Genomic DNA, 24488 nt, shown 5'->3' with positions numbered 1-24488 from the left:
ATCTGCCTCATCTTCACAAATACGGCGTGTTTGTTTTGCCGTTCACGAGTTGACGTGAGGCAAATGTCGAATATCAAATCCAAATAAGGAAAATGCCGGTCGCAGCCTTGACGGCAGAGCATTCGGCAGCCAAGTGCAGCATCGGCAAAAGTTGTTTGCATCCATCCTCGACACCACCTCTCTCTCGCCAACTAGAAATCTACTTTCTTCCTGAGCATTGAAGCCTATAGGAATTCTGTCTAGAAGCTTTGGTGGTCGACTCCTTGTCTCCCGTTGGTCGGCCTCCTTCTCCAACTCGAAACCCCGTAATATTCTCTTCCTCCTTTCTTGCCGCCTGCTCCCGCAGGGAGCCTCTGCATCTCCCATTCTCGAATGGCTCCCTCAGGTCTCCAGATCGATGGGATTAGACTGAGGGACGCTGAGAACCGGGAGGTCACCTTCCGGGGCATAAATGTTGCTGGGGACTGCAAATTCCCTCGCCATCCGGACCAACCTTCCCATGAACCCAAAGGCTTTTTTGATGCCGAAAATGTTTCATTTGTCGGACGACCCTTCACGGAAGAAGAGGCACATGTGCACTTTGCAAGGTTAAAGAGATGGGGCTACAACGTCATTCGATACGTTTTCACCTGGGAAGCTCTTGAACACGCTGGACCTGGTAAATACGATGAGGCCTTTATTGACCATACGATCAAGATCCTACGCATAGCAAAATCCTACGGTTTCTATGTCTTTATGAATCCCCATCAAGATGTCTGGTCGAGATTTACTGGCGGATCCGGTGCTCCCCTATGGACTCTTCATGCCTGTGGTTTGGACCCGGAGAACTTTGCTGCGACACAAGCCGCCGTCGTGCAGAACACTTGGGCCGAACCTGCTGAATTCCCCAAGATGCTGTGGCCCACCAACTACACCCGTTTGGCCACCCAGGTTACATTTACTCTCTTCTATGCGGGTCGAGACTTCGCTCCGAATGCCATCATAGATGGCAAGAATATCCAAGACTATTTGACCGATCATTTTGTTGCTGCGTGTGCCCATTTAGCACAGAGGATACACGACGCGGGCGGTCTGGAGGATGAATGTATCATTGGATGGGAAACCATGAATGAACCACATCGAGGACTGATCGGATGGGAGGATTTGGATGCCCTTCCCGACGACTTGAAAATGAGAAAAGGAACCTGTCCCACCCCTTGGCAAGCCATTCTGACCGGTGCTGGACGTGCTGTGGAAGTCGACTTCTATTCCTTCAGCACATTTGGGCCATACAAGAGCGGCCGAGAGCTGGTGGACCCTGGGGGAGTATCTGCCTGGCTCTCCAAAGATTTCGATGATACACAATATGGCTGGAAACGAGACCCCGGTTGGAAACTCGGCGAATGTATATGGGCACAGAATGGTGTTTGGGACCCAAGTCAGGATCAACTCTTGAAAAGGGACTACTTTTCTTTCATCCCAAAGTCGGGAACCAAGTTGGACTACGAAAGGTTCACCAACTTGTACTACATGGATCATTATCGAAAGTACAGAGACGCCATACGAGCCATTCACAAGAATTGCATCATCTTGCTGCAATCAGCTGTCCTTGAGATACCTCCAGGCATCAAAGGCACTCCAGATGATGATCAAAGAATGATTTTCGCAACGCATTATTATGATGGACTTACCCTGATTCAGAAACATTGGAACAAATTCTATAATGTGGATGTCTTCGGTATACTACGTCACCGCTATTCAAGTCCCGTATTCGCTGTCAGACTGGGTGAGACGGCCATCAGGAACTGCTTGCGGGATCAACTTAAGGCCATACGAGACGAGGGCCTCGAACGTCTGGGTGAACATCCTACGATCTTTACGGAAATCGGTATTCCTTTCGACATGGATGACAAATATGCTTACAAAACTGGCGACTACTCGAGTCAGACGTCGTCTATGGATGCCAATCATTATGCTTTGGAAGGAAGTGGGGCTCAAGGGTTTACATTGTGGACCTACGTCGGTCAGGTGAGAATTGATTAATCTGTGTTTCTTTTTTTTTTTTTTTCGTGCTGATTTTACGCAGAATAATCATCAATGGGGCGATCTCTGGAACGGTGAAGACCTCTCTATTGTATCGATTGATGATCAACTCCTCCCAAGTGGTTCTTCAACATCTGCCCTTCCATCTGTAAACCCATCGACGGCTTCGTTAGATCAAAAATCTCTTTCATACTCTAGCACGGCTCTTTCCGAATCCTGCACAATTAACCCTTCAAATCTCAAAGATGCCTTGAAGACTCCCGAGGTCCTTCAGAAACCTTACTCCAGTACACCGAAGTCAGGTCTCCGAGCTGCCGAAGCCTACGTCAGGCCATCTCCCATCGCTACAGTAGGGAACGTCGTCAAATACGGTTTCGACTTGCGCAATGTGACTTTCACATTCAGCCTACTGGCAGATCATGCTACCAAAGAGGATGTACCGACCGAAATTTTCCTGCCCGAATTTCACTTCCCACCCGGTCGGACTGGCGTTGAAGCCAGTGGCGGGAGATGGAGAATCGATCTTCTGGACATCGACGGTGAAGGTATGCAAGTCATGAAATGGTGGCACGGGGCAGGCGAGCAGAATATCACAGTCAAAGGCTTCAAACGCAGACCTGGGACGCTAGACGAGGACGCAGACCCTGACGCAGGATATTTGGAAACAATATGGACTTCTGTCCAGAATTGCTCGGTGATGTGACGGTGACGAAAACAATGAGATTACGAAGCAATGCAGTGAGAGTTGGCATTGGCGTTGGCGGTATGTTTCTTCTCAAAAGGAGAAGAGGTATCGGCATCGAGTCGGGCATTACAATTTGCCGTCATTGTTTCTGCCACTTACTACATATGTTCATTTGCACCTGTCTTTATGTCAATCAATGACTCCCGCACATTTCCTGTTAATAGTTCCTGATAGAATCATCCGTGTCTTGGTCCGTAGGACTCAAACCTCTGGGGGAAAAAAAAGGGAGGGACCTGCGATAGTTGTTTCACTTCCCTCTTAACGCCCCGCAAAAACAATAAGTGTCGATGCCTTGGAAGAATATATCGGCATAGGTTGCATATGATTTGTTTGCATCTTCATTCTGCTTTGCTCATTGTCATTGTTATTGTGAAGCTAGATTGGAAGCTCCATGGCCCATTCAGCAGATGTTACGTCTTTCTCGCCTCGATGATTCTGTCAGTCGTTCATGTACATTCATCACCCGTCAGCGTCCTCATCATTCACGCCGTTCCCATCCTCTTCATCTCCCCGCTCATCCTCTCTCAGCTTTCCCCCCTTCCGCTTCGGGATAACTTGCATAAGCGCCTCACCCCAATCGCCGCACTCGAGCCACCGAATCATAATCTCCACCACGTGATTCGTCGCCAGGACCTTCCGCGACTGCATGTCCATGTACTCACCAATGGGTAATTTGGCCGTCTGGATTCCCCGATCCCGCGCTGTCTTGTAGCATATGCCTTTGTGACGGTTCTTGTCGACGAGACCGCCCACGATGTACGTCGAGTATGGCGTCAGGGTGGTCAGCGTGTCGGGAGAGTCGGAGGTGAGGTAGATCACTTTGCCTGAGTGCGCAACCGGCTGTGTGCTGGCGATAGTGGACGGTGGTTGATTTTCTTCCTGGGTCGTGGGCGTCGGTGTCATTTTGCCGTCCAGCTCGCCGTTGGAGAGCGAGGATTTAAAATCAACAGGGCCAGATTCATCTGCGTTCTCTGGAGACTTCGAACCATGTGCTCCGCAAAATTCCCCTTCGATACCAGCATATTTCTCAAAGAAACCTGCCAGTTTCCCACCTTTGGGTCCGTTCATAACTTCCGTCGCCTTTTCAGCCGCCTGGATAAAGTCATCCTCTGCAAAGGTGACCCCTTTCCAATTCATATAGTGCTTGTTCAGTACCGTGTCAAATCTCTCTTTCAATAGGCCTCCCCACGAGCTGATCACAAGATGTGCCTGGAAGGGGGCGTGCGAGTTGTCTGAGTATGACCGCGTAATTTGCGAGCCCAGGGATATCCGTTCTTTCTCCATCATTAAGTCGTCGAAGCCGCAATCTATAATGATCGTGACAGGAACTTGGACCGGGCGACGATACTTCAATTTTGGAGGAATCTCCGGGACCGCTGTTGTGAGCGCATCCCCATTTTGGCCTCGTCCGCCATCATCCTTCTGTAAAAGTTCCTGGCGCTGTTGCTCCTCTTCTCTAGCTGCTCTCTTTCTGGCCTTTTTCTCCTGTGCCTTTTGTTTCCGCTTGGCTTTACGGTAGCCTCGACCTGCCTCCCATTCTTCTCTCTTCCGCAGCTTTTTCAACTGGTTCTTCGACATGGGCTTCGGGGGCTCGCCATTCTGTTGATGTGGCTCTACGGCTGTAGGACGTTCTTCTGTCTCTCCCTCCGCCTCGGGCCCGTTTCCATCCTCGATTTCTTCTTCCAGAGGCTCTGCGACATTAGCAGGTTGCTCCTGTGGCTTACTCTTTCGCCACGGAGGCGTATGAGAGGATTCAGAGCCAGGGGCTTTCACGTTTGACAGGAAAGGAGCATCTGAAACGGCTTCATGCCCAAGGTCATCTTTCGAGTCTAGCTTTCGAAACTTTGTAGGCCGTTCTTCTGCTTCCATTTTGTCTGGGTGCTTCACCAATGTCTCGTCCGCAGTGAACGCTGGTTTTCAAGTGTCGATGGAAAGTTGGATAGAAAAGTGATAGTCACGTGAGTGCCCATATTATTGACGTGCCGCTTTAACACCCGAGCTCTCATATACCTCCCACCTACATCTACGAACTCTCCACCCTCCTTATGTCGACCCCATACCACGACAACTCTTCAATAGAATGCCTCAAGATCTCCCGCCCACCGGCGGCTATGAAGCCGTTCAATACAGAGTATGTTCAGCCAATCCTTTCGTTGTCTTCACCTAGTTCTCTCTCCGCTCCATCCCGACGCTCGGCCATCTATTGACTCTCTTCGGACAGCGCAACATCCCAACCCGCGGCCTCAAACCGGTCTACTACCTGCTCGGTGCCGGCTTAATCATGGCCTACGGCTGGCGCCAGGTCTTCATCGGGCAGCGCGAGAAACACGAAATGGCCCGCGAGAAAATGTGGTCACGTATCCATTTGATTCCGTTGCTCCAGGCTGAAGAGGACCGTGATCAAGTGAGACGATACTATGCTGATCTGGCGAGAGAGAAGGAGTTATTGGGCAAAGAGACGAGCGCGTATAATAGTGACAGGTAAGAAGGGCACCGGTCTTTCCTTTCGTCTTTTCCTTCTGTGCTTGCCGGTGTGCGAAGAAAGAGGGAACTTTGTTGCGGAAAATCAGCAACCGGAAAGACAAGGCAGTTTGGAATGAAGTCAGAAGATGGAGTTCCCATCTTGCTCATCATGTTCATGCTGGCCCAGCACAGATATCGAGATCCGAAAATGGATCACTAACAGACACCTCTTCTACAGATTCGTCCGACCGACATTCGCAGCCACGCCGACAAGGACTGTGAGATAAAATAGAAAACCAGACCTGTCGACGAAAATTTCTACTTAACGCTCCCCCGGCTTTCGACCTGACGTCGTTACCTCATCCTCGAATATCTACCGAAGTCACCTATCTCGACTCTCTTCCGCCAGAAATAATAGGAGAGCACAAAAAGCACCCAACACCAACACAGAATAGACAAAGCGAAAATGAAATTAGGAGCCAGAGGTGGAAAAACTCAAGAGATGCATCGACAGCCGGCCCTGATTAGCGGATATCACTTGGAATGAAAGTGCATACACCAATAAAAACCAACCAATCCAATTTAAACAGGAAGCACGAGACGAAAAAGGGCTGGCGTGGTCTGGTCAGCTCTGATAATGGATTCAGCATCAGAACCGTATGTGGTTTCTTCCTATGTACATCACGACTAAACCCAAGAAGCATCCATGCCATCCATTGTCACTCCTCATCAACTCAACGTGACCTGGCCACCACGCAGCGTCCAAGAGTTGCGTATCCCAATACACAGTAGTCACTAGAGTATACCAGTGTTTCGTTTTCTGTTTGGATTTTGGTTGGTGGATATACGTGTGGATGATATCAGCTCTTGTTCGTTTTCGTTTCGTTTTCATGTCCTGCAATGCGGTTCTTTTCTCCCACGTTTTGTGCTCTTGTGACATGCTATCGTTAGAATGTTTTGATGCAATCATTCGTCTTTGCTCAGCCATACATGCCTTCATCGATGTTCAACCATCCACGATCACAGGGACGAAATCACAAACGGCCACCGACTCACCCACTCCTCTGAACTCAATCCATGTTCGCCAATTTCTTCCACCGCACACTACCATCTTCCCAGCTCGTAATCACGAAAGAGGATTCCTAACCTGCAAACATATCCGCAACACCAGTGAGATCGACGCCGTCATCCTTTCCCGCAGTCTGCGCACTATCTTCAACGCCCTGCATCCCCAACAACTCACGCTGCTTGTACTTCTCCAAGATGCGCGACTGTTGTTGACGCATGTCGATTTTGCCTAACTCACTAACGCGAACACCGCGGACACCCTCGAGCAAGGACAATATGATGGCACGCAGTCTCTTTGAGCGCCCGGGGAGGCCTTCCTGTATGAGTTGTGCGGCAGCTTGGTCGACCTTTGTCTCTGTCATGCCGGGGAGACTGAGGATGACGTCCCGTGGTGTGGTGGTCCAGGGGGTCCCTCCCGGTCCGGAGGCTGACACGAGGCCATACCAAAGCCAAATGGTCGCGATCAGCTGGGCGTAGTGCGCCTGGTGGTCGGCAAAGTAGCCGTCGTTGAGACATGTGATTGCTGTCTTGAGGATCTCGGTGGAGATGTACTCGCGCACAGCAGTTGCTTCTGGACCGGACAGAAACTGGTCGAGCCCAAAGTCCGGGACGAGCCGTTGCACAGCGCCCAGCATCGTGTAGCAAGATCGGAGGTCTTTGAAAGCAAGGGCGTGGTTGATGAAGACAAGCAGGCGGTCAATGATATGGACGTTGGAGAGTAAAAACTCACGCATCGTCTGCTGACGGGTTTGAGTCAAGTAGTTGCCGTTGACCACGCTCTTCTTCGCAATGGGCTGCTGTTCACGTTTCGGGTTCAACCAGTGTGCCACCAGATTGACTGCCTTGTACGTGGTCTGTCGGAGAACCGAATCGTCCCGCATTTCCTCGCTCAGATTCTCCTCGTCGTGTTTGGTCTGCTTCCTCTGGTTCATTTTGATCCATTCGTGCGACAGCTTTGTGTCCATTTGTTCCAGGAGCGCGGACAAGATCGGTGTAAGGAATTGTGGTCTACTCTCGGGCGGACATTCATCAATCATCTTCGGAAGCATCTGGACCATGACGGAGAAGTGATGAGGGCTCAATGGGGCCGCCGAATTGACAGCCGCTTCAGCTATCATTTCGGGGAGTTGCGGCAAGTTGTAGAAGGCCGGACCCAATCTGCCCAGTGTATGGAGAATACTGTAACACTGCTCGAGATTGTTACGAATCCGGCCTCTGACCGACGATGCAAATCCTTCCAGGGTTGACCGTGTTGATTTAACTTTGCTGTGAAACTCGTTCATTGAACCACTGGATATTCCTGATTGCCAGTATCGGTCTCGCAAGATCCGTCGAATGACTCCTTCCAGCTCTGGGGCAACGTTCGGCCAGGAAGATGGATTGTGCAATTGGTGATTGTAGCTGGTGAGACGCAAGACATAACTCAGCATATTTGGAATCATGGGTGACCACAAGTCACATATCATCTGGTGCAGAGGTGATCCTTCCTGCAGTCTTTCCGTCGATATGCTGAGGAGAATTCTCGTCTCACGCAGGGGCAATTTCGCGAAAGCTGCTAGCATTTCCTGTTGAATGCGTACACCACGATCGTCATAGGGTATCCGTGACCAGTCCTCGAGATCAGCTACTTGAATGGAGGCCATATACGGTCCAACCTGATCGAATGCTTGGGAGCGAGCAAAAGTGTCCAAATTCTGCAGAGTCGCTTGTAGTTCTTCATTAGCCCAAGCAGCAGCTATTGGTTGAAGAAATTCTTCTAACTTGGCTTGACGTTGAGCATAATCAATTCCTGAGGCTCGCTGAATGACTGAGAAAAGCGTGGACTTGAGATCAATTTGTAACCGGTCATCAGCGCCGATTTGATTGATGAGATCAGTAAATTTGGTTCGCAGTTGATCATAAAACGTGACGAAGTAGTCGGCATGTTGGATCGACAATCGTCTCAACTCGCTTGCGGCATAGTTGTGGAGTTCATTGACGGCCTCCGAATAAATGACATGCTGCTGTTGGGTTATGGTGAATGACGAGAGGATGTGCTCCAGCACATTAAAGGCAAACTCAGTGTCTTTCTGTAAAGCTTGGTTGGAAACCTCGACAGTGGTTTTGATTTGCCGTTGTCTGATCTGAGGGTCTTTGAAGTTTCTCTGATTCATCATGTGAAGCATCCACGCCTTGGATTTTTGCCTCATTCTCTGATCTAATTGCTCTTGTTCTGGTGTCGGAGACTCCCGATGCATTGACTGCCACCGATTGAGCCCTTTGAAAGCTGCATCAATCATGGCAAAATAAGCATCGGCGTGCAAGACATTCATGGAAATTCTTTCGTATCTAGCGATGTTGAATTGTCGTTCAGACTCTTCGATCTGATCCAGGAGTTGATCGACCCTGTTCATGACCGCTTGCATCGCTTCCTCTAACTGGGCATATGTGATCCACTCAATCACGGCGGAACAGAGTCGGCGATAGTTCATGTAGAAGCCCTGACGTTCCGGGAAAAGCTCGATCTCGTCGTTGACAAAAATGACCGCGGGATCTGGGGTGCCTTCAGGTAGTTGATCATACTGAATCAGTCTCTGCGATGCGACTTGCAAGAGCGGACCAATGCATTGGGCCACCATCGGTGTTGCCCTCCATGATTGGACTTCCAACAATTTGACCCACGAATGAATGACAGGAATAGAGACAATGAGACTTTCATGTTCGGCGATGGCAATTAGAAAGTGGAGAAATGGTGAGAGATCCATGGTGGTCCGGTCTGGAGGTTTGTACTGGCACATTTGATCGGACAGGGTGGCCATTAACTCGGACAACTTCTTGGAGATGACGTATTTGCCGCTGTCGATGTCATCAACCGAGACAACTGACCACATGTACAATTGCCTCAACGTTGAGATGCTCTCTGGTTGAATCAGAGGGTAAATAAGAGCCCGGATCTCGAGCTCCTCCAACCGGGATCTCCCGTACAATGACAGAAGTGCATCCACCGCCGCGGTGACAAGATCCGGGTCTGCTTGTGTGAGGAAGTTGCAAGTTGTGATCAAAGCCATCGACTGAACAACAGCTGGGGCCATGCACCAAGTGAAAGCCGAACGGAGAGTGGCCAGCGCTTTCAGGGCGGTGTCCTTGACAGGGCCAGTCATGTTTGGGTTCTGGCAACATTCGTCGAGAAATTTCTTGATTCTCTCAAGCCATCCTTCGTCTGCAGAACGCATGTTTTGTACTGTCTCGCCGATTCGGATACTTCCCGAATATTGGGCGCTGGAGGCGAAGATTTCCACCATGGCCGTGTTCAGATCTCGACCTCGCAATACCGCAATACTGTCGTCACGAACAAAAATATCCTCGGAAAGATTCTCCAATACCGTGAGGACGAATTCCATGTGGACAAGTTCTTTAGACCATAACTCAACCAAGTGCTGATCCAAGTCAAACCAATCCAGAGCCCAGCTGCGTTTGGTCAGTTCTACCCATAACTCGGTGATCTTGTTGCGAATAAAGGGAGGATCCGAGGGGAGAATCGATTTGCCTAGGTCCAGAGCGCATGTCCGCAGTTGACTGTTTTGCTCCTCCGACAGATTGTGGCCCTCATGACGAATGACATGGCTCAGCAGAGAGAGACCAAAATGTCGGACCAGCGGCGGTTGAGATCGATCGGTGGAAAGTGCAAAGCCATACTGCGGCGCATCACTGCTGACTTTGAGGTTCTCCAGGTATTCTGAGGCGTGTCTGCGGACATCGTTTTTGGTGGCGGGATTGTGAATGACTTCTAAGGCGTGAAGGATCTGAGAGGCATCGAAGCCTTGAGGCGGATGTGCTTCATTTGTGGCGCCGTTGAGGGTAGGTACGTCCGTCATTTCCAGACCAGATGACAGGAAGCTCCGTCACTCAGGATAGTGGTAGCATATCGGGGAGTGGTAGGCGGTGAGTGCGAGGTCCTGAGTGAGCGATGATGAAGACGAAGAAGAGAGATCCCGCGCAAGTATTTCAACCAGACGTTGACAAAATCCGCAGAGTGGCGAATCACCCCGCGTGAAGTGCAAGACGAAAGCGCCGGATAGTTCTTTTTCTCCAACGCAAGTAGAGCAATGCTTTAGGAACGAAAATGTGGTTCTGTCCTAAGAACGGAGTTTAGAAATTAATGCCCCTTCTGGGCGAGATTTGTAAGACTAGACCGACTTCGGTTTTTAAGCGCTGCCTCCTAAGAGAACATGAAGGGAACCAAGTTTGAGATATTGCGCAGAGGAAAGGAAGAAGAGCAACAGTGTCGCAGGTGACGGAGAGGACAATCAGCGTTTTCTTTGGTGTTTTATAAGAGCATGCGACACTATCAAGGCAGATTGTTTATTGGAGGCTGGAGCCGAGTACAAATAAATCAAACATGCCAAACACTTGTCGCGAAGAGGAAAGTTACCCGATAACTTCATCCCTTTCCCGGTACTGTAGAGCCTGAGGATCAATCAATGGGAAGTCCAATCACGGCTGGTCAACCCGGCCATTTTTCCAATATTCACCACTCAATGCTGGAAAATCCTTATTCCGTAAAGCGAGAGGACTCATCGGATCCAGTCCACGGTCCAACCAGAGAATACTGTCCACGTCGAGAGGGACTGATCGGATCCAGTCCACGGCCCAGCCAGGGAGCACTATCCACCTCTGCTTACCGACCCTACGTCTACGCATCCTCCCCATCGTGAAATCGACGCTCGGCAAAACTCACGAACCAAACTCGCCTCCTAACCGCACCTCCATTTGGTCGCCGGGGGGCGATTGATTATCCCCGAATATCACGAGGTCGATGGCGGCCGGGGCAACGCGAGCACCGGTCACACCGATAAGGGAGTGCGCCTCAGTGACGCGCCCCGAGCGAGACTCGCCGGCATACAAAACCGGCGCCCCGAGCAAGAGCTGAACGATGCGAAGAGAGGCAGGATAACATGGTCAATGGTGGAGCAGGAGGGCCCAGATCGAAGGACCGCCCGAAGATGACGAGAAGGACAGCAAGATCAGCGAGCAGTTGAGCCTAATCCTTCGGGTCGTGTGGGACCTGGCGGAACAACAAGACACAGTAGCCGACCGACTTCGAAGCTCTCGAACGACAACAGGATGCGGCAGACGCGAGATTCGAGGCCTTCGGTCATGCCACCAATGAACAACTAGACGCAACGGACGCAAGGCTCAAGGCCTTTGCCCATATCACTAACGAACCACTAGAGGTGCTCTCCAATTCCCCTGGTCGGGTCACCGCGAACATGGCCACCGTAACCAGCTATGCCGGCGCCGTGAGGCCTGGACTGACAAGTCAAGGCACACCGATCACCCAGATTTGCTCCATCAACCCGTCCAACTCGGCGTCATGTCAGGGCACGACCTCCAACCGCACATGGTTATCGACTTCTCGACGGCAGGGAACAACGGCATCGCTAGTGAGAAACCAGGCATGGTCCGAAAGCGAATCGACGACGCGCTGCAGAGCCAGGGATCACAGCGCCAAGGGTCTGCATATGTCAACCGCGCTCCCTTTTCAACACCCCCTGGCTTGGCACTCTCACTGTCGGCGTCAAGCTTTTAATCTGCCGCACGTGATACCGCGATTCATCTCAGCCACGCTTGAGACGATCTTCTGTCTGCAATCAAAAGAATTCTCATTCACACTGATGCGCCATCTGTCCGCTCTTGCGCGATGATGGATCCACCAACCAACCCCCCCATTACGTCCTCGCCGGCAGGCGGCAAAGAAAGCTCTCCAAGAAATCCACAACATCTACCACTGCGGCACCGACAAGCGCATGGCCAATCACGCCGGTGTAGTTGAGAAGGAGGATAAAGTTTATGTCGACGAAATAGAAGGACGGATTTTGGCCGAAGCTCGTGGAGTCACGAGGAAGGATATCCCTCGTGATATATTCCGCTCGACCTTTCTTAGCTGCTTCAAACACAAAGATGAACGACCGCAGCTCAATATCAAGGACGTTAAGAGTGTTGGTGTCGGTTCTTGGGAACAGGAGTCGTTTTTCCAGCGATTGCACAAAGCATTCCCTAAAATGGTCTTGTTCAAGGTGCCTGTTGTGACCTTCTGTTAACCTAGTCAACAGGCTCTTGGTGACCTCCGATTATCCCGCTCTTTCTCGAAGACGTTATCCGAATCCAAGCAGGGCGAGGAGCCGCTTTCTCAACCGGATTTCTTTGTCCATCTCGGAACGGGTACTGATTGGGCTCATGTGGAACCGGTTTTTGAGCACACGCAGAGCCCCGTGAAAATGGCCTCTGAAAAATTCCTGCGGTGGTTACGCAGTGCCCGGAATGTATTCTATCATCAACCTTTCCGCCGCTACCTCTACGGAATTCTTTTCATACAGAAGCACGCCTTGATTACCTACGTTGATCATGGCTGTGCCGGGTACTCTGAGCTACTTGATTTTTGTGAAGAATCTCTAATATACTCAATTTCTCGCGGATTTCACCGCGGAACCAGAACATCGTGGACGGGATCCCACCGTCACGGTTCACCGAAGAGACGGCTCGACATCCATTGAGCATACGGGAATGCAGTGGGCTGAAGATGGCTTGCTATGCTACCGTCCCTGCCTTTTTGGGAGACATATCAGGGTCGCGCGGGGGCATCCTGTCGACTCTCCAGAGGACAAGTGGGTCATGAAGAATGCCTGGGAAGAGAAGGTTGAAAACCCGTCGCCGCCACCTGAAGAGGAGGTCCTCCGCATCCTTGTCGAAGCAAACGTCCGAGGCCTTCCACAGCTTCATGAATCGTGTCGTTCGACTGCGGAAGGCAGTAACAATGTGAAGGCGTCCAGCGACGAAATGGAGGTGTTGACTGGCAAGCTCCCTCCGAATTGTGAGAACGCACTCGCGGCAGTAACGAATCGAGCGATAAAGGTGATTGAACCCAGCTTCGTATCCAGTTGCACTTCAAAATCCAATCCGCCCGGCGTATTTGTAGGCATTGCGGGCGAGGAAATCCTTCGCCAAGCCCAAGCGCAGGGAGAAGATTTTAATGAATGCATCGGGGTGCGCAGACGGTATATCCGCCTTGTCGTCTCCTATTGCCAACCATTGAAGGAGGCGATGCGCAATGCCCACCCGAAAGAACTCATGCGAACAGTCTGCGACGCTATGATCGTTTATTATGACGCGTACAAACGTCCTGAGCATGGCTTCCTTCATGGTGGTAAGTTTACGAGTGTGCTAGACGATGAACAGCACTAATGAATTCTTAGATATTTCGATTGAGAATATCATGGTTCCGGTGAAAGAGACTCAACTTACTGGCGGCCTTACCCACAAGACACTGCGCGGTACTCTCATTGACTGGAATCTATGTTTTACCACCGACGGGAGAGCATCCAGTAGAAACATTCGAAGTGGCACTTTTGCATTCATGGCGCCGTGTCTTCTGGATGAATCAGTCGCTCGAAGAACATTGGGACATGATATGGAGTCGTTCTTTGCAGTCATGCTTTGGGTCGCATCACCCGACTATGACGATGAAATCGCCTTTCAAAATAAGCCTCTAGTCGAGCTTATGACCGATAATAAGTCCTCTACCAAAGCTATTGCAAATTGTAAATTGTATTGGTTCGAGAATCCAGAGGCTTTCGACAAGTTGATAATTGATCACTTTGAAGAGCCATATCGCGAAGATGACGACTTTATCGATTGCATATGGGACCTTCAGACCATCTTATACGAGCGGACCTACGACAAAAATGCATTGAGGCATAGTGGAAAGGGGCCAACGAATCCCCAGAAGAATAATGATGATGATGATGACCCAATGAAGGAGCGCTTGTTCAAAGACTGCATAGCGGTTTTTGATAAGCACCTCGGCGACGAAGGGAAACAAAGTGGCAGTTACCAGTTGGACAAGATCGATGCCGGGGAAGACCCAGAAAAATCGGAAGACGAGTCCGATGATACAAGCTTGGATGATTAGCATAGCATCACGAAGACCAGTCAGCGATGGTATGTTATGGATCGATTCTTCGGCTTCAGGGTCATAGACACATTTGAGAGCATTAGGTCAGTGGGGATGGAGATGACTGCTCTGGCGCGTTGTTGGAGCGCTAGAGGAGCAAGAGAGGCCGAACGAGGCTCTGGATGCTCATCGTGCCCTTTGATTCATATTTGCAAGCTGCTCTTTTCGATGAACATCCCATAGCCTGAACGTGTCGAGGCATTCTAGGGCGCAGAGCTCTTTGTCAAGCGTTGTATCACATATTTCCATCCTCCAAATGCTTGAAACATAAGTTCTCGCTGAGCAAGCCGAAGGTCCTCCCAAATCTGGAGACTGGTGAAGGCCTCCGCAAGCCACTGCTGGAAGCCTTCTGTCTGCACTATTTAGATCTTGGTAGTAGTATGAATGTTGGACAAATTCTCCAGTTCCCTAGCGCTGCTTCTGCTAAACATGTATTGTATGTCATCTCGATCTTCTGCGCCGTCGAGGTCTGTGCTCCCCTTGTGGAAGTACTGACAACTGCGGAAAAGAAAAGCGCAGAAGGTTCTGGACAGCAAACCCGAATTCTGTTGGACAATAGAGTGCACCGATATACGGGCTAATGCCGAACACAACGAGCACCCGGTTTCACCTGGGAATGTATCAGGGCAGCCTAGTTGTGCGAGGGTTGTTCGGAGGATGGCGAGGTACCTCAAATCCCCAGGAAAATAGGGGGTTTTCAGGTACCTTTCCGTCCACTTTGCCTCCCTCGCGTAGTTGGCGCTTTTAAGTGCTCTTTCAACGACGTCGTTGAACGCTTTTGACAGAGCCTTTCGCACTCGCCTTTCCACCCATTTTGCTAAGTCAACTTCTCACTTGACAATGCCAAGCCAACTGTCGCACGTGATTGGAAACTCCCCCCACAACGCAGCACCCGTAATCCGGAAAATCTCTAATCCGACAATTTCCAAATACTTTGCTCTGATTGGCTGAAATCCCGTATCGCACATTCGGCCCCGTCGGGGATCTAGTCTATGGACCATCCGGGGATGGGCAGAAATGCCACCTTTGTCTGCCAGACTCTGATAGACTGTGGAGTCTAGAGAAGGAATGCGTTGTTGTTCTATCTGTCAAGAGAGCAAGACTGAATAAGCATTCAAATCGCGACTTGATGCGAGTACTTCGATTGTGATGTTTTGGTACCTCGATTTGTGCGCTTTCACTAGGGATCCTATGTACCTTTACATCATTGGTTGCCTCTTTCCAAATCGAGCTTCATCAGGTCGCTTGTCGCTGCCAAGGGTCGCTGCCCCGATACATTCCCCTTCACGTTCCTCTTCTTCGACCCCAGTGTCAACGAGCAATCAATATACTCCTGCTCTCACATTCAAATGGTTATATTGTCTTGGCTTTTGTCCTGAATCTCTACATCGTTGATATCTCTCACATCTAGCTTTATCATCCTGTTCCCCCTGCCATGCCTCTACCCATCTTTCGAGCTCTCCCTTCACGCCTGCCATGATTTGCTCCACCACGACCTCTGCCTTGCTCCTTTCGCCGTCTTGCTACTTGAGTTGCTACATCACCACTAGGACCTGAAGTGCGACCACCACCTCCGTGTCCACCGGCCCAGGTGCGATTTCCACGCATTTGGGTCTGTCCCGTCCGACGTCCTCCTCCGCCACTGCTTTCACCTTCGCTATCCTCAGGCGTGCCTCCTTGCCATTTAGTCGAAGCAAGAGCAGTCTGGGTTCCTGCGAAATGTTTTGACGCCGAATACTTCTTTTCCAGTTGATCTTGTAATTTCGAATCTTTCTTCAACATGATTGCCCAGCCTTCAAGTTGCTCGTCACTCATACCCGTGTCTCGTTTGAGATCTTGTCGAATTTTAGATGCTCTGGTCTTCCGATCTCGTGCAAACATCTCCTGGTTATCCTTCCATGCTCGGAACAATGACTGCTCGTGAGGGTTTCGATCAATGTCTCTCTCCGGCCTGTCGGAGTCAAGAGTAGAATCCACAGTGCCGCCTACATCGGTCACATCGTACGTATCGTCCCGCTCATCGTCATCGGAATCAAATGCAGCCAATGCCGACATTATTGCTGCTTTCCTTCGAGCATGCTCGTCCTCTGTTCCAGCTTGGTCAACCGTGATTTCTTTTCGGCCTCTATGCAGCCGGTCCGAGGAGATCCGCAGGTTATCCAAATCATCACCGTCAAAGACATTCCTTCTCGGCGGGAGCAGAGCAGGCGTCGAATGTGGTGCAAGGCCATGCGACGGACCATCAATGTCGGTTGAAGGTCCTTCAAACGCAGTCGGATCTTGCAGATCAGCCGGAAGAGATTCGGGCTCAAGCAGAGCGGCAACCACAGCTTCAGTGTTGTCATGAAAATGATCCAGAAGCTCGAGGATATAATTGTTGGGTAAGTCAGGGAACAGTTCGTGCACTTGTGACACATGGGAAGCTTTGTGAATATGCATTTCTTCAATTCCGTCAGCCTTGCCCTTCCCTTTGGCCACTCTTCGTTTTCGGGGCGCCATGGCCGGAAGGAGGGGCAAAGTGTTCTGACGATAGGCCGTAAGTGCCTCCAGCAGATCTCGCCCTCTCTTACCAGATGACACAGAGTTGTCTGCTGCAAGATGCCTCAGAAACGAGGTCTGACAAACCAGACCGGAGTACAAAGTCGGCTGGTTGGGTTTTGACCGGGTCGTCCGATCGGCCTCGGCCTTCATATGGTAGAGATGATCTAACAGCATTGAGGTCTGCGCCGAACCATCAGACATAAGACTTCGCAAGCAATAAAAGATATGTTCAGTCAGCACTCTTGGCAACGGCCCGGTCTTGGGAACCGTCTGCAACCGATCATACGCTTCCATGAGTGTTTCGAGGTGATCGGATCCAGTCATGAGAACGAGCCCTGTCTCAGCCGAGACCTTGATCAGAGCATTTAAACGACGACACTTTTCCAACAGGGACAGTGAATCCAGCTGCGTCGATACGGTACGGGAAACATCTTTCTTCCAACTTTCCACCGCGCTCGTCATCTGCGCTTGATTTCTTTTCCACAGCGCCTGGAGCGTAACCTTCCAGTCCCCGACTGAAGCATAGAGCTGACTGGCCATGCCAAGTAGATCAAGAAGTTTCGTTGCATCGTAGCCGAACGGCACTTGCGTCCCGAGCAGAAGTCTCCTCAGCAGCATATACGCTCGTTTCAGCAGTAATCGTTCCTTCTGGGACTTGGATTGTGTCCGACCCCGGTCTCGACCAAACTGGAAGAGTGAATAGAGGAACTCTATTCCGCTGGCATGTTGAGAGAGCTGAACTTTCGAGAAGTCCTCGTCCTGTAGACGTAGTCGGAACTCGATGCTGAAAAGCCATGAATCGAGATACTCATCCCACTCCGCAGGAGTTAGATTCGTTTTGACATTTGAGTTCGGGTAGCTGGCCAGCGGCGGTATCTGTCTGGGAACTCCAGGTATTTCCTCCATTACCGGACAAAATCCCTCGATCGGCGCTTCTTCTCGTCGTAGTTCCACGAATTCTTGTCCCGAAGTCTAGCATACTAATGTCAAGCAGTGGTCATGACTAACAAACCCGCCCCGGCCCACCAAAAAAAGCTAGCACCAAAATCGATCACCGTTGCCAAGATTTTCCACCCACAGACTCGGGCTCCAAAATCAACATCTGCGATTCTACTTCTTCTTTCTTTTCTTTCCTTCTTCAGCCTCTCATCACTTTACCGAACCCAACCTAGCTGGCTGTTCAGGTCTTGATTGGCGCCGACGCTCTCTCTCTATACATCGCCTCACTTTCACACCGATAACCCCATTAATCCATTGTTCAATTCCACGACAATAGTCCCAAGCTGCAAGTTGGACGGCCAAAATGTCCTTCCAAAAACCTGAGAAAGACTTCGCTGAGGGGCCGGTACGTCCATGTCTACTTCGCTCACATTTCTCTACACTTTGTCGGGCCTGAACCAATACTGACTGGTGTCCGTACAGAAAATCCACAAAATCCGAATCACGTTGACCTCTCGCAAAGTACAATCTCTTGAGAAAGTGTGCTCTGAGCTCCTCGAGCGCGCGAAATCCAAGAACCTCCGCGTCAAAGGCCCCGTTCGTTTGCCGACCAAGACGCTCAAAGTTACCACGCGCAAGACGCCGTGTGGTGAAGGGTCGAAGACATGGGATATGTATGAGATGCGAATCCATAAGAGATTGATCGATCTCAATGCGCCGACCGAGGTCGTCAAGCAGATCATTATTAATATCGAGGCTGGGGTCGAGGTGGAAGTGACTATTGCTGCATAAACGGACCATTCATCTCTACAGAAACGACCATTGTTGCGTGAAAAGCGCAAGGTCTCTTCACTGAGAAAGGGCCGGGTGCGAAATTGTCGTGGAGAAGACAATCAGTGAGAACCAAGGTGCGATGGGATGGAGTGGATAGGCGCTGTAGTTGAAGCGCGCATAGTCTATGGCTATGGGCAATGGGCCGAGGGGAGTGGTGGTGGAGTCGCTTGATCTGCTCGATTGGCAGGGGCAACGAAAATCGAATGTGCCAGAGCAGAAATAAAAGAACAGGCCTGTTCCGGAGAGAGGCAGACAAGTCAACGCGAGGAAACGTTATTGTCTCACGACAAGACACCGTCGCTTCGCTCAGAACGCACCTGTGACCGAACCCAATACCGATATCGATACAACTCCTATACCCTTTTTCAGCGTTATTCCATGTACCGCTCCTTGCTTTGCCAAACCAATTCATTTCCCAGCACCAGTATCAGTGGCTCGTCCCTACCAAAGCCGGTTGCTGCATTTTCTGATGCCTCGAGCGTATTGTAAACTAGAAATCATAAACTCCCCACTCCCTCAACGGCGGGACCAGAGGAATCTTCCCATCCTTAAACCTTCCATTTTCAAATAAATACCTATACTCATCCTTGACCATGTCCGAATACTCGTCCTCACTCCCCTGGAAATCATCAAGTTTTTCCTCCCGGTTCAGCACCACAACCTCGGGCGTCGCGCCAGCGTCAGGGAACCAGATCTTCTCCAGGCCCTTACCGTCGGGTCGTGCGTAACATGGCGTTCCGTCAACATATTGTACAGCTTGGCCGCGGTAGGAAGTCACTTGACCCGAGGCATTTTTCCGGGTCGGTTGCGGTGGGAGAGTTTGTGTGTATGTAATGACGTGGGGAGGTTTGCCGGTTAGTGGGTGTGGTGTTGACGAGGTGTTGACGATTGGTTTCGCTGCTGCTGTGGGCTGTGGTTGTGTGGAAGAGGGAGCAGGCTGGGATGGTTGAGTGGACGGTGTTTCAAACAGATTAGCGCGAGAGACTGGACGAGATTCTGCCGGGGATGCGGTGTCCATGGTCTGGTCATTGGGTTGGTCTTCTGTTGGTTTGACGCCGACTGGATTGGTCGGGGCATTTGTCTGACTGAAAGCCGGTTCAGACCTGGAACTGGTCCCAAAACCTGTTGTTCCAAATCCAGACGCTGTGCTTGCAGCTTGGCCGAATGGGGATGTCGTTGATTGCGATGTCTGGGCGAAGGGGGATATAGTGGATTGAGATGGCTGGCCGAAAGTTGACGTAGGTTGGGATGGCTGGCCAAAAGTTGGTGGAGGTTGGGATGGTTGTCCGAAAGTGGATGTGGACTGGCCAAAGCCGGGTTTACCGAATGTCGTAGGCTGACCAAATTTAGAGGTTGGTTGAGATGGATGTCCAAAGGTTGATGAAGGCTGACTTGCCTGGCCGAAGATAGATGTAGGTTGGCTTGCTTGCCCAAACGTCGAAGTAGGCTGTGAAGGTTGGCCGAATGTCGAACTCGGTTGTGTCGGTTGACCAAATGCAGAGCCGGGCTGTGAAGGCTGGCCAAACGTCGATGTTGGTTGGGATGGCTGACCGAATGTTGATGGCCCTTGACCAAAACCACTTGACGCGGACGCTGGAGCAAACGGACTCATTTGTGCAGCAGATCCGAATCCAGACGACCCAAAGGCTGGCTGCCCAAATGTAGAGGACGGTTGAGACGGCTGGCCAAACGTCGACGTCGGTCGAGAAGGTTGTCCGAATGTGGGCGCCGCTGGCTGCGATGGCTGACCAAACGTGGCTTGGCCGAATCCAGAACTTCCGAACGCCGGTTTCCCAAATGCACTACCACTGGAAGTCTGCCCGAAAGGACTAGAAGTTTGCCCTGAACTGCTTCCAAACCCGCTCTGACCGAAAGCTGGTTTCCCAAAAGTAGAAGAGCCAAAGAGCGAAGGCTGGGAAGGTTGACCAAAAGTCGAAGCAGCAGGCTTCGCAAAAGGATTGGGCGTAGAGCCCTGACCAAAGCCAGGGCCAGATCCCGGAGTCGACGTTGTTGATTGCATCGTGGCGTCCTTGATAAGCTGGTCGCGAGACTTGGTCCCATCCATCTTTGCAAAATCTCCTCTGTTCGGATGTTTTGAATCTGCCTCTTCCATGAATTTGATTACGCCGTCGACATTGTTGAGAATCTGATTGATGTCTTGATCGGCCTTGTTCCACAAGCCCATCGCCTCACGATCTGCATCGTCCTGCTTTCCTTGGCTTGCCATTTCGTAGAAGCGGACTCGGATTTCTTCAGGGCTGAATTCATCGGACTCAAGGAGCGAAGCTGGAGCTTCTTTTCCTGGGCCATAGGCCGAGAGAATCCATTTGGGTCGACCTTTTCCATCTGTAAGATCATTGCGTACATCTGCAGTGTTTAGACGCCAGGCGTCTTGTCGACCTAGTTCGAAGATGTGTCAGTGACGGTTGGATAAATTGAAAACCCCAGCGATCATGATCGGGACACGCTGTTGCTGACAGCCTACCGTCATTCATGTTTCCGAATCCTCCAAAGCGATTACCTCCGCTGCCACTAAGAGGGCTAAATCTGTTTTGACTCGCGAACCCAGATGAAGGGTGATCGTTTCTGCAGCTGTCTGTGTGAAGTGAGTCAGTCTTGGGATCAAACGGGAAGCCAAATGCCCAGATCAACAAGAGGCAGAACATAAGCAAACATACTTCCAAACTTGCAATTGCCTTGTAGGAAATATTTGCAGACAACCATCTCGGAGGGGTTTGGTGCTTTGCACGAGCGTGACAAGCGAATGATAGGCCGTCAAACATGAACTCAAGCAGTCGTTTTCTGTTTTTCAGGTATCATGACGTGTCTGGCGGAAAACTCCTGGAGAGTCCGCAAAGCGATAGTGAAGCGTCAAGAGAGCCAATCACAGCGGTCTCGGAGTGATCTAGCTCCGTTGATATAAGAGCGAATGCGATGGTAGTATATGGGTGGAAAAGTTTAGAGAATGTTTGATTTTGTCATTACTGTGACCGTGTTCCTTGATATGTTATCCCAACAAAAGAAACCAGTTCCGTTGAGGAGTCGTCGTCAGTTGCAGTCGTGGATGGGGTCGGTTTTGGATATTCTCTGTACAATTGTTGGATACAAAGGAAATGATTTTGGCCCAAGTCGACGGGGCGTGTCGTTGATTAGAATTTAGAGACGATTCGTCCACAACGGGTCAGATACCGGAAGTGGCTCAATGTAATAGACACCCTTTGCAACCTCGGGTGACTTTCCCTCCTTGATTCGAGGTTCAACTTTGACTTCCTCCTCATCAATTCCGTTTCCTGTTCCATCTCCTCCTTTCCTTCAATTTCTGTTCATGTTGCATTCCTTAACCATCTGAAACCTCTGTGATCATCTCTTCACCATTGAACGCGGCCGGCTAAACGACTTTCTCTCCAACAAGGTGTGAATATTTTAGCCGATCTCCATCTCTTCTCTTTGGTACCAGCCTTCGATTTGACAACTTCTCATACCAAGACGGACGGGGTTTGGGGATAGGAGCGTGGCGAAGAGGATCCCAAAGCTTGTCGAGGGAGAGGATTGCGGAAAGGGAATCGACAAATGCTCCGAGCTGTTCGATCGAAGTGTGGACCACGATATGTGCAAGTGGCCGGACTTCTCCCATCACACACCCCAAAGGGAGCTTTGTTGTGGAGAGCATAATGTTCGAGTAGATGTGATTGGGAATGTAGTCCCCCGTAGTCCACAATGATAGTAGCAAAAGAAACAAGTCAAAGGCAACTCGGGCAGGGGACAACATCATGGCTGACATTTATTCCCCTGACACCGGAGCTGGCGCTGAGGAGGAGAAAATATGAGATGAAGTTGGAGAGGGTGCCATTATATACACCGAATCTCTCGTAGATTGTGTTTAGGCTTGAGTCGTACAGCGAAGTAGTGACTATGGACCCAGATGCTGCCCTACATCCACTGGCTCACCGCGGACTTCGGGAGTCTGCGTCAGCTCCAGCACTACTGCACAAACCGTCAGTGTCATCTGTCATTGCATCGTGTCGGTGAAGACCAGGCATACTATGTATATGACACGACTAAATACCGATGACATGGCTGAAAATGCAGTCATTTGCCTACCTCCCACTTCAACCGTCGCTCATCTGTTGCAGGCCACCACTCCGCCTCTCCAGAGTTTTGGTGGGCCATCTATCCTTCCAGCGCGCTGCTTCCAGGCACTTCCCTCTCAAACAGATCACCCTGTGTCTGCTGAAACACTACTTTGGATCCAGGACATCTTCCACCTTGAACCACCCAGTCACGATGCTTGTTCACAATCCATCAAGATTGTTTGTTTTTATTTTCTGCTCAACCAATATTTCCAGGCATCGACCAATGCTTTCTTCGGGCTTTCCCGGGGTAGTTCGCGGGTGTCCGTTTGCTGAAACCTCGTAGCCTGACGGGGAACAGCTCGTCGACAGAGTCCAGTGCCTGCAGGAATAGCACACTTTTTGATGCAAAATGGTGTGCTCCTATCAGCGTTCCAAGCATAGCTTCTAGCTCGTCGTCGGGTCACTTCTATTCTTCCCATCTTGACACAATGGAAAATTGGTACGCGTAAAGCCAGAGAAGATGCCCATCACACGGTCGTTGGTGAGATCAAAATAGGTGAGGGTCAAGTCAGGCTTGTGCTGATGGGCGTCCTCTTGCTAAATTAAGATAGGCGATTAGCCGAATGTTCGTGCAATGTTGCTCCCTGTTTGGAGCACTCACCTTTCGTAGATTCTCAGACTTCGAACCGACCATAAAACGATGGACTTTCCACTAACGGCCGAAGGAAGCTCGTGTTCACGGCTGACATACCATACCCGCCCTTGAACGTGCGACCCCAAATCTCTCTTCGAGCCGGCGGCCTAGCTGCTTGAAGCAGCTGTCGGCTCTTTGTCTGTTGACATCACGCGGGGATAGACTCTGGATGAGTGAAGATAGGCGTGCAAACTCTGAAAATTACAGGATGATGGTTCGTAAACATACTCTTGTAGGAATTTAGTTCAGCCTATCCATTCCTCAGTTCCTTGTCCTATACTACGCACCCGGTCGGCCGGTAAGATAATGCTGACCTGGCGCGACATTGGTGGCAAACGGCAATTTACTCAGGAACTTGATAAAGCGAATGTGCAAACGTCCCGCACAGAGAGATTCTCCAAGACCGATGTTAAGTAAAGCATGAAGAGTCCTAGACAATATAAAACCAAAAATGCTCGTTGTCCGGAAGCGCGGATTTGTTTGACTGGGATGTTGAACCAAACATCTTTGAATGTGATGGTCAAATGGAAGGCACAAGAATTGGCAAAGAAATTGGGTAGAACAGGTTCCTCGGACTGTCTGTGAACACGGGAAGGAGGGTCGGACTCTGCTCGTGCTATGGTCCTTGTCTCTATCCATGGGAGAATTCCACTCCCAACTGGGGAGGAAAGATTTTTGCAGCTGCTTTCCAGAATGGACGGAATGGATCTCTCTCGGCTGGAATGGTGATGGCGGAAGAAATCAACCCGCCAATGGCATAGTATTGTCAGCCACCGTTCCGAGGCCAGTTGATTGGAAGTGCTGAGTCTGGCAGAAAGATGTATTGTCTTCACCAGCTTGGTGATTTCGGGACCAGAAGATGACGTTGACATGTAATACCCATCTCCAAGGCCAAAGACTGTGAAGTGATGCCCCATTCAACCTATTGAGAGGAGGCAGACATCTAGCAAAGTGGTTTGTCGTTCAGTTTGATTTCTTGTCTCTCTTCGATTCACCCCCGACCGTGAAATCGATGTCCATCAGCCTGTGTAGGCTCTCTCGGCCAAACCCAAGATTCATACGAATGGCTAGCTGAAAGTCTCTCCGGAATGATTATCATTTTGAGAACCCGCTTGCAAA

General features: G+C 50.5%; 8 protein-coding genes across 8 annotated transcripts; 4 read left to right on the top strand and 4 right to left on the bottom strand.

Annotated features, from left to right (window-relative positions):
* Nucleotides 1-372: 372 nt before the first annotated feature.
* On the top strand, nt 373-2725 carry Z518_09990 (uncharacterized protein; the record flags this gene model as incomplete). The annotated part of the gene is made up of 2 exons (XM_013412607.1): nt 373-2007; nt 2066-2725. 2 exons carry the CDS (start codon nt 373-375, stop codon nt 2723-2725), a joined length of 2295 nt encoding a protein of 764 aa, XP_013268061.1.
* A 501-nt stretch (nt 2726-3226) lies between these two features.
* Z518_09989 (uncharacterized protein) lies at nt 3227-4636 on the bottom strand (the record flags this gene model as incomplete). The annotated part of the gene is made up of 1 exon (XM_013412606.1): nt 3227-4636. The coding sequence occupies one exon, from the start codon at nt 4634-4636 to the stop codon at nt 3227-3229; it is 1410 nt and encodes a 469-aa protein (XP_013268060.1).
* Nucleotides 4637-4847: 211 nt separating this feature from the next.
* Z518_09988 (uncharacterized protein) lies at nt 4848-5252 on the top strand (the record flags this gene model as incomplete). The annotated part of the gene is made up of 2 exons (XM_013412605.1): nt 4848-4898; nt 4989-5252. The coding sequence occupies 2 exons, from the start codon at nt 4848-4850 to the stop codon at nt 5250-5252; spliced, it is 315 nt and encodes a 104-aa protein (XP_013268059.1).
* A 1120-nt stretch (nt 5253-6372) lies between these two features.
* On the bottom strand, nt 6373-10152 carry Z518_09987 (uncharacterized protein; the record flags this gene model as incomplete). The annotated part of the gene is made up of 1 exon (XM_013412604.1): nt 6373-10152. One exon carries the CDS (start codon nt 10150-10152, stop codon nt 6373-6375), a length of 3780 nt encoding a protein of 1259 aa, XP_013268058.1.
* Nucleotides 10153-12949: 2797 nt separating this feature from the next.
* On the top strand, nt 12950-14246 carry Z518_09986 (uncharacterized protein; the record flags this gene model as incomplete). Its single annotated transcript, XM_013412603.1, has 2 exons — nt 12950-13481; nt 13531-14246. The coding sequence occupies 2 exons, from the start codon at nt 12950-12952 to the stop codon at nt 14244-14246; spliced, it is 1248 nt and encodes a 415-aa protein (XP_013268057.1).
* Nucleotides 14247-15704: 1458 nt separating this feature from the next.
* Z518_09985 (uncharacterized protein) lies at nt 15705-17735 on the bottom strand (the record flags this gene model as incomplete). The annotated part of the gene is made up of 1 exon (XM_013412602.1): nt 15705-17735. The coding sequence occupies one exon, from the start codon at nt 17733-17735 to the stop codon at nt 15705-15707; it is 2031 nt and encodes a 676-aa protein (XP_013268056.1).
* A 397-nt stretch (nt 17736-18132) lies between these two features.
* On the top strand, nt 18133-18560 carry Z518_09984 (40S ribosomal protein S20; the record flags this gene model as incomplete). The annotated part of the gene is made up of 2 exons (XM_013412601.1): nt 18133-18174; nt 18252-18560. The coding sequence occupies 2 exons, from the start codon at nt 18133-18135 to the stop codon at nt 18558-18560; spliced, it is 351 nt and encodes a 116-aa protein (XP_013268055.1).
* A 532-nt stretch (nt 18561-19092) lies between these two features.
* On the bottom strand, nt 19093-21326 carry Z518_09983 (uncharacterized protein; the record flags this gene model as incomplete). The annotated part of the gene is made up of 3 exons (XM_013412600.1): nt 19093-21002; nt 21088-21198; nt 21281-21326. The coding sequence occupies 3 exons, from the start codon at nt 21324-21326 to the stop codon at nt 19093-19095; spliced, it is 2067 nt and encodes a 688-aa protein (XP_013268054.1).
* Between the last annotated feature and the right edge of the window lie 3162 nt (nt 21327-24488).

The sequence above is a fragment of the Rhinocladiella mackenziei genome (assembly GCF_000835555.1).
Source record: "Rhinocladiella mackenziei CBS 650.93 unplaced genomic scaffold supercont1.8, whole genome shotgun sequence".
Lineage (NCBI taxonomy): Eukaryota > Fungi > Ascomycota > Eurotiomycetes > Chaetothyriales > Herpotrichiellaceae > Rhinocladiella > Rhinocladiella mackenziei.
Note: the sequence above shows the minus strand (reverse complement) of the source record. Positions and strands in the feature narration are given on the sequence as shown.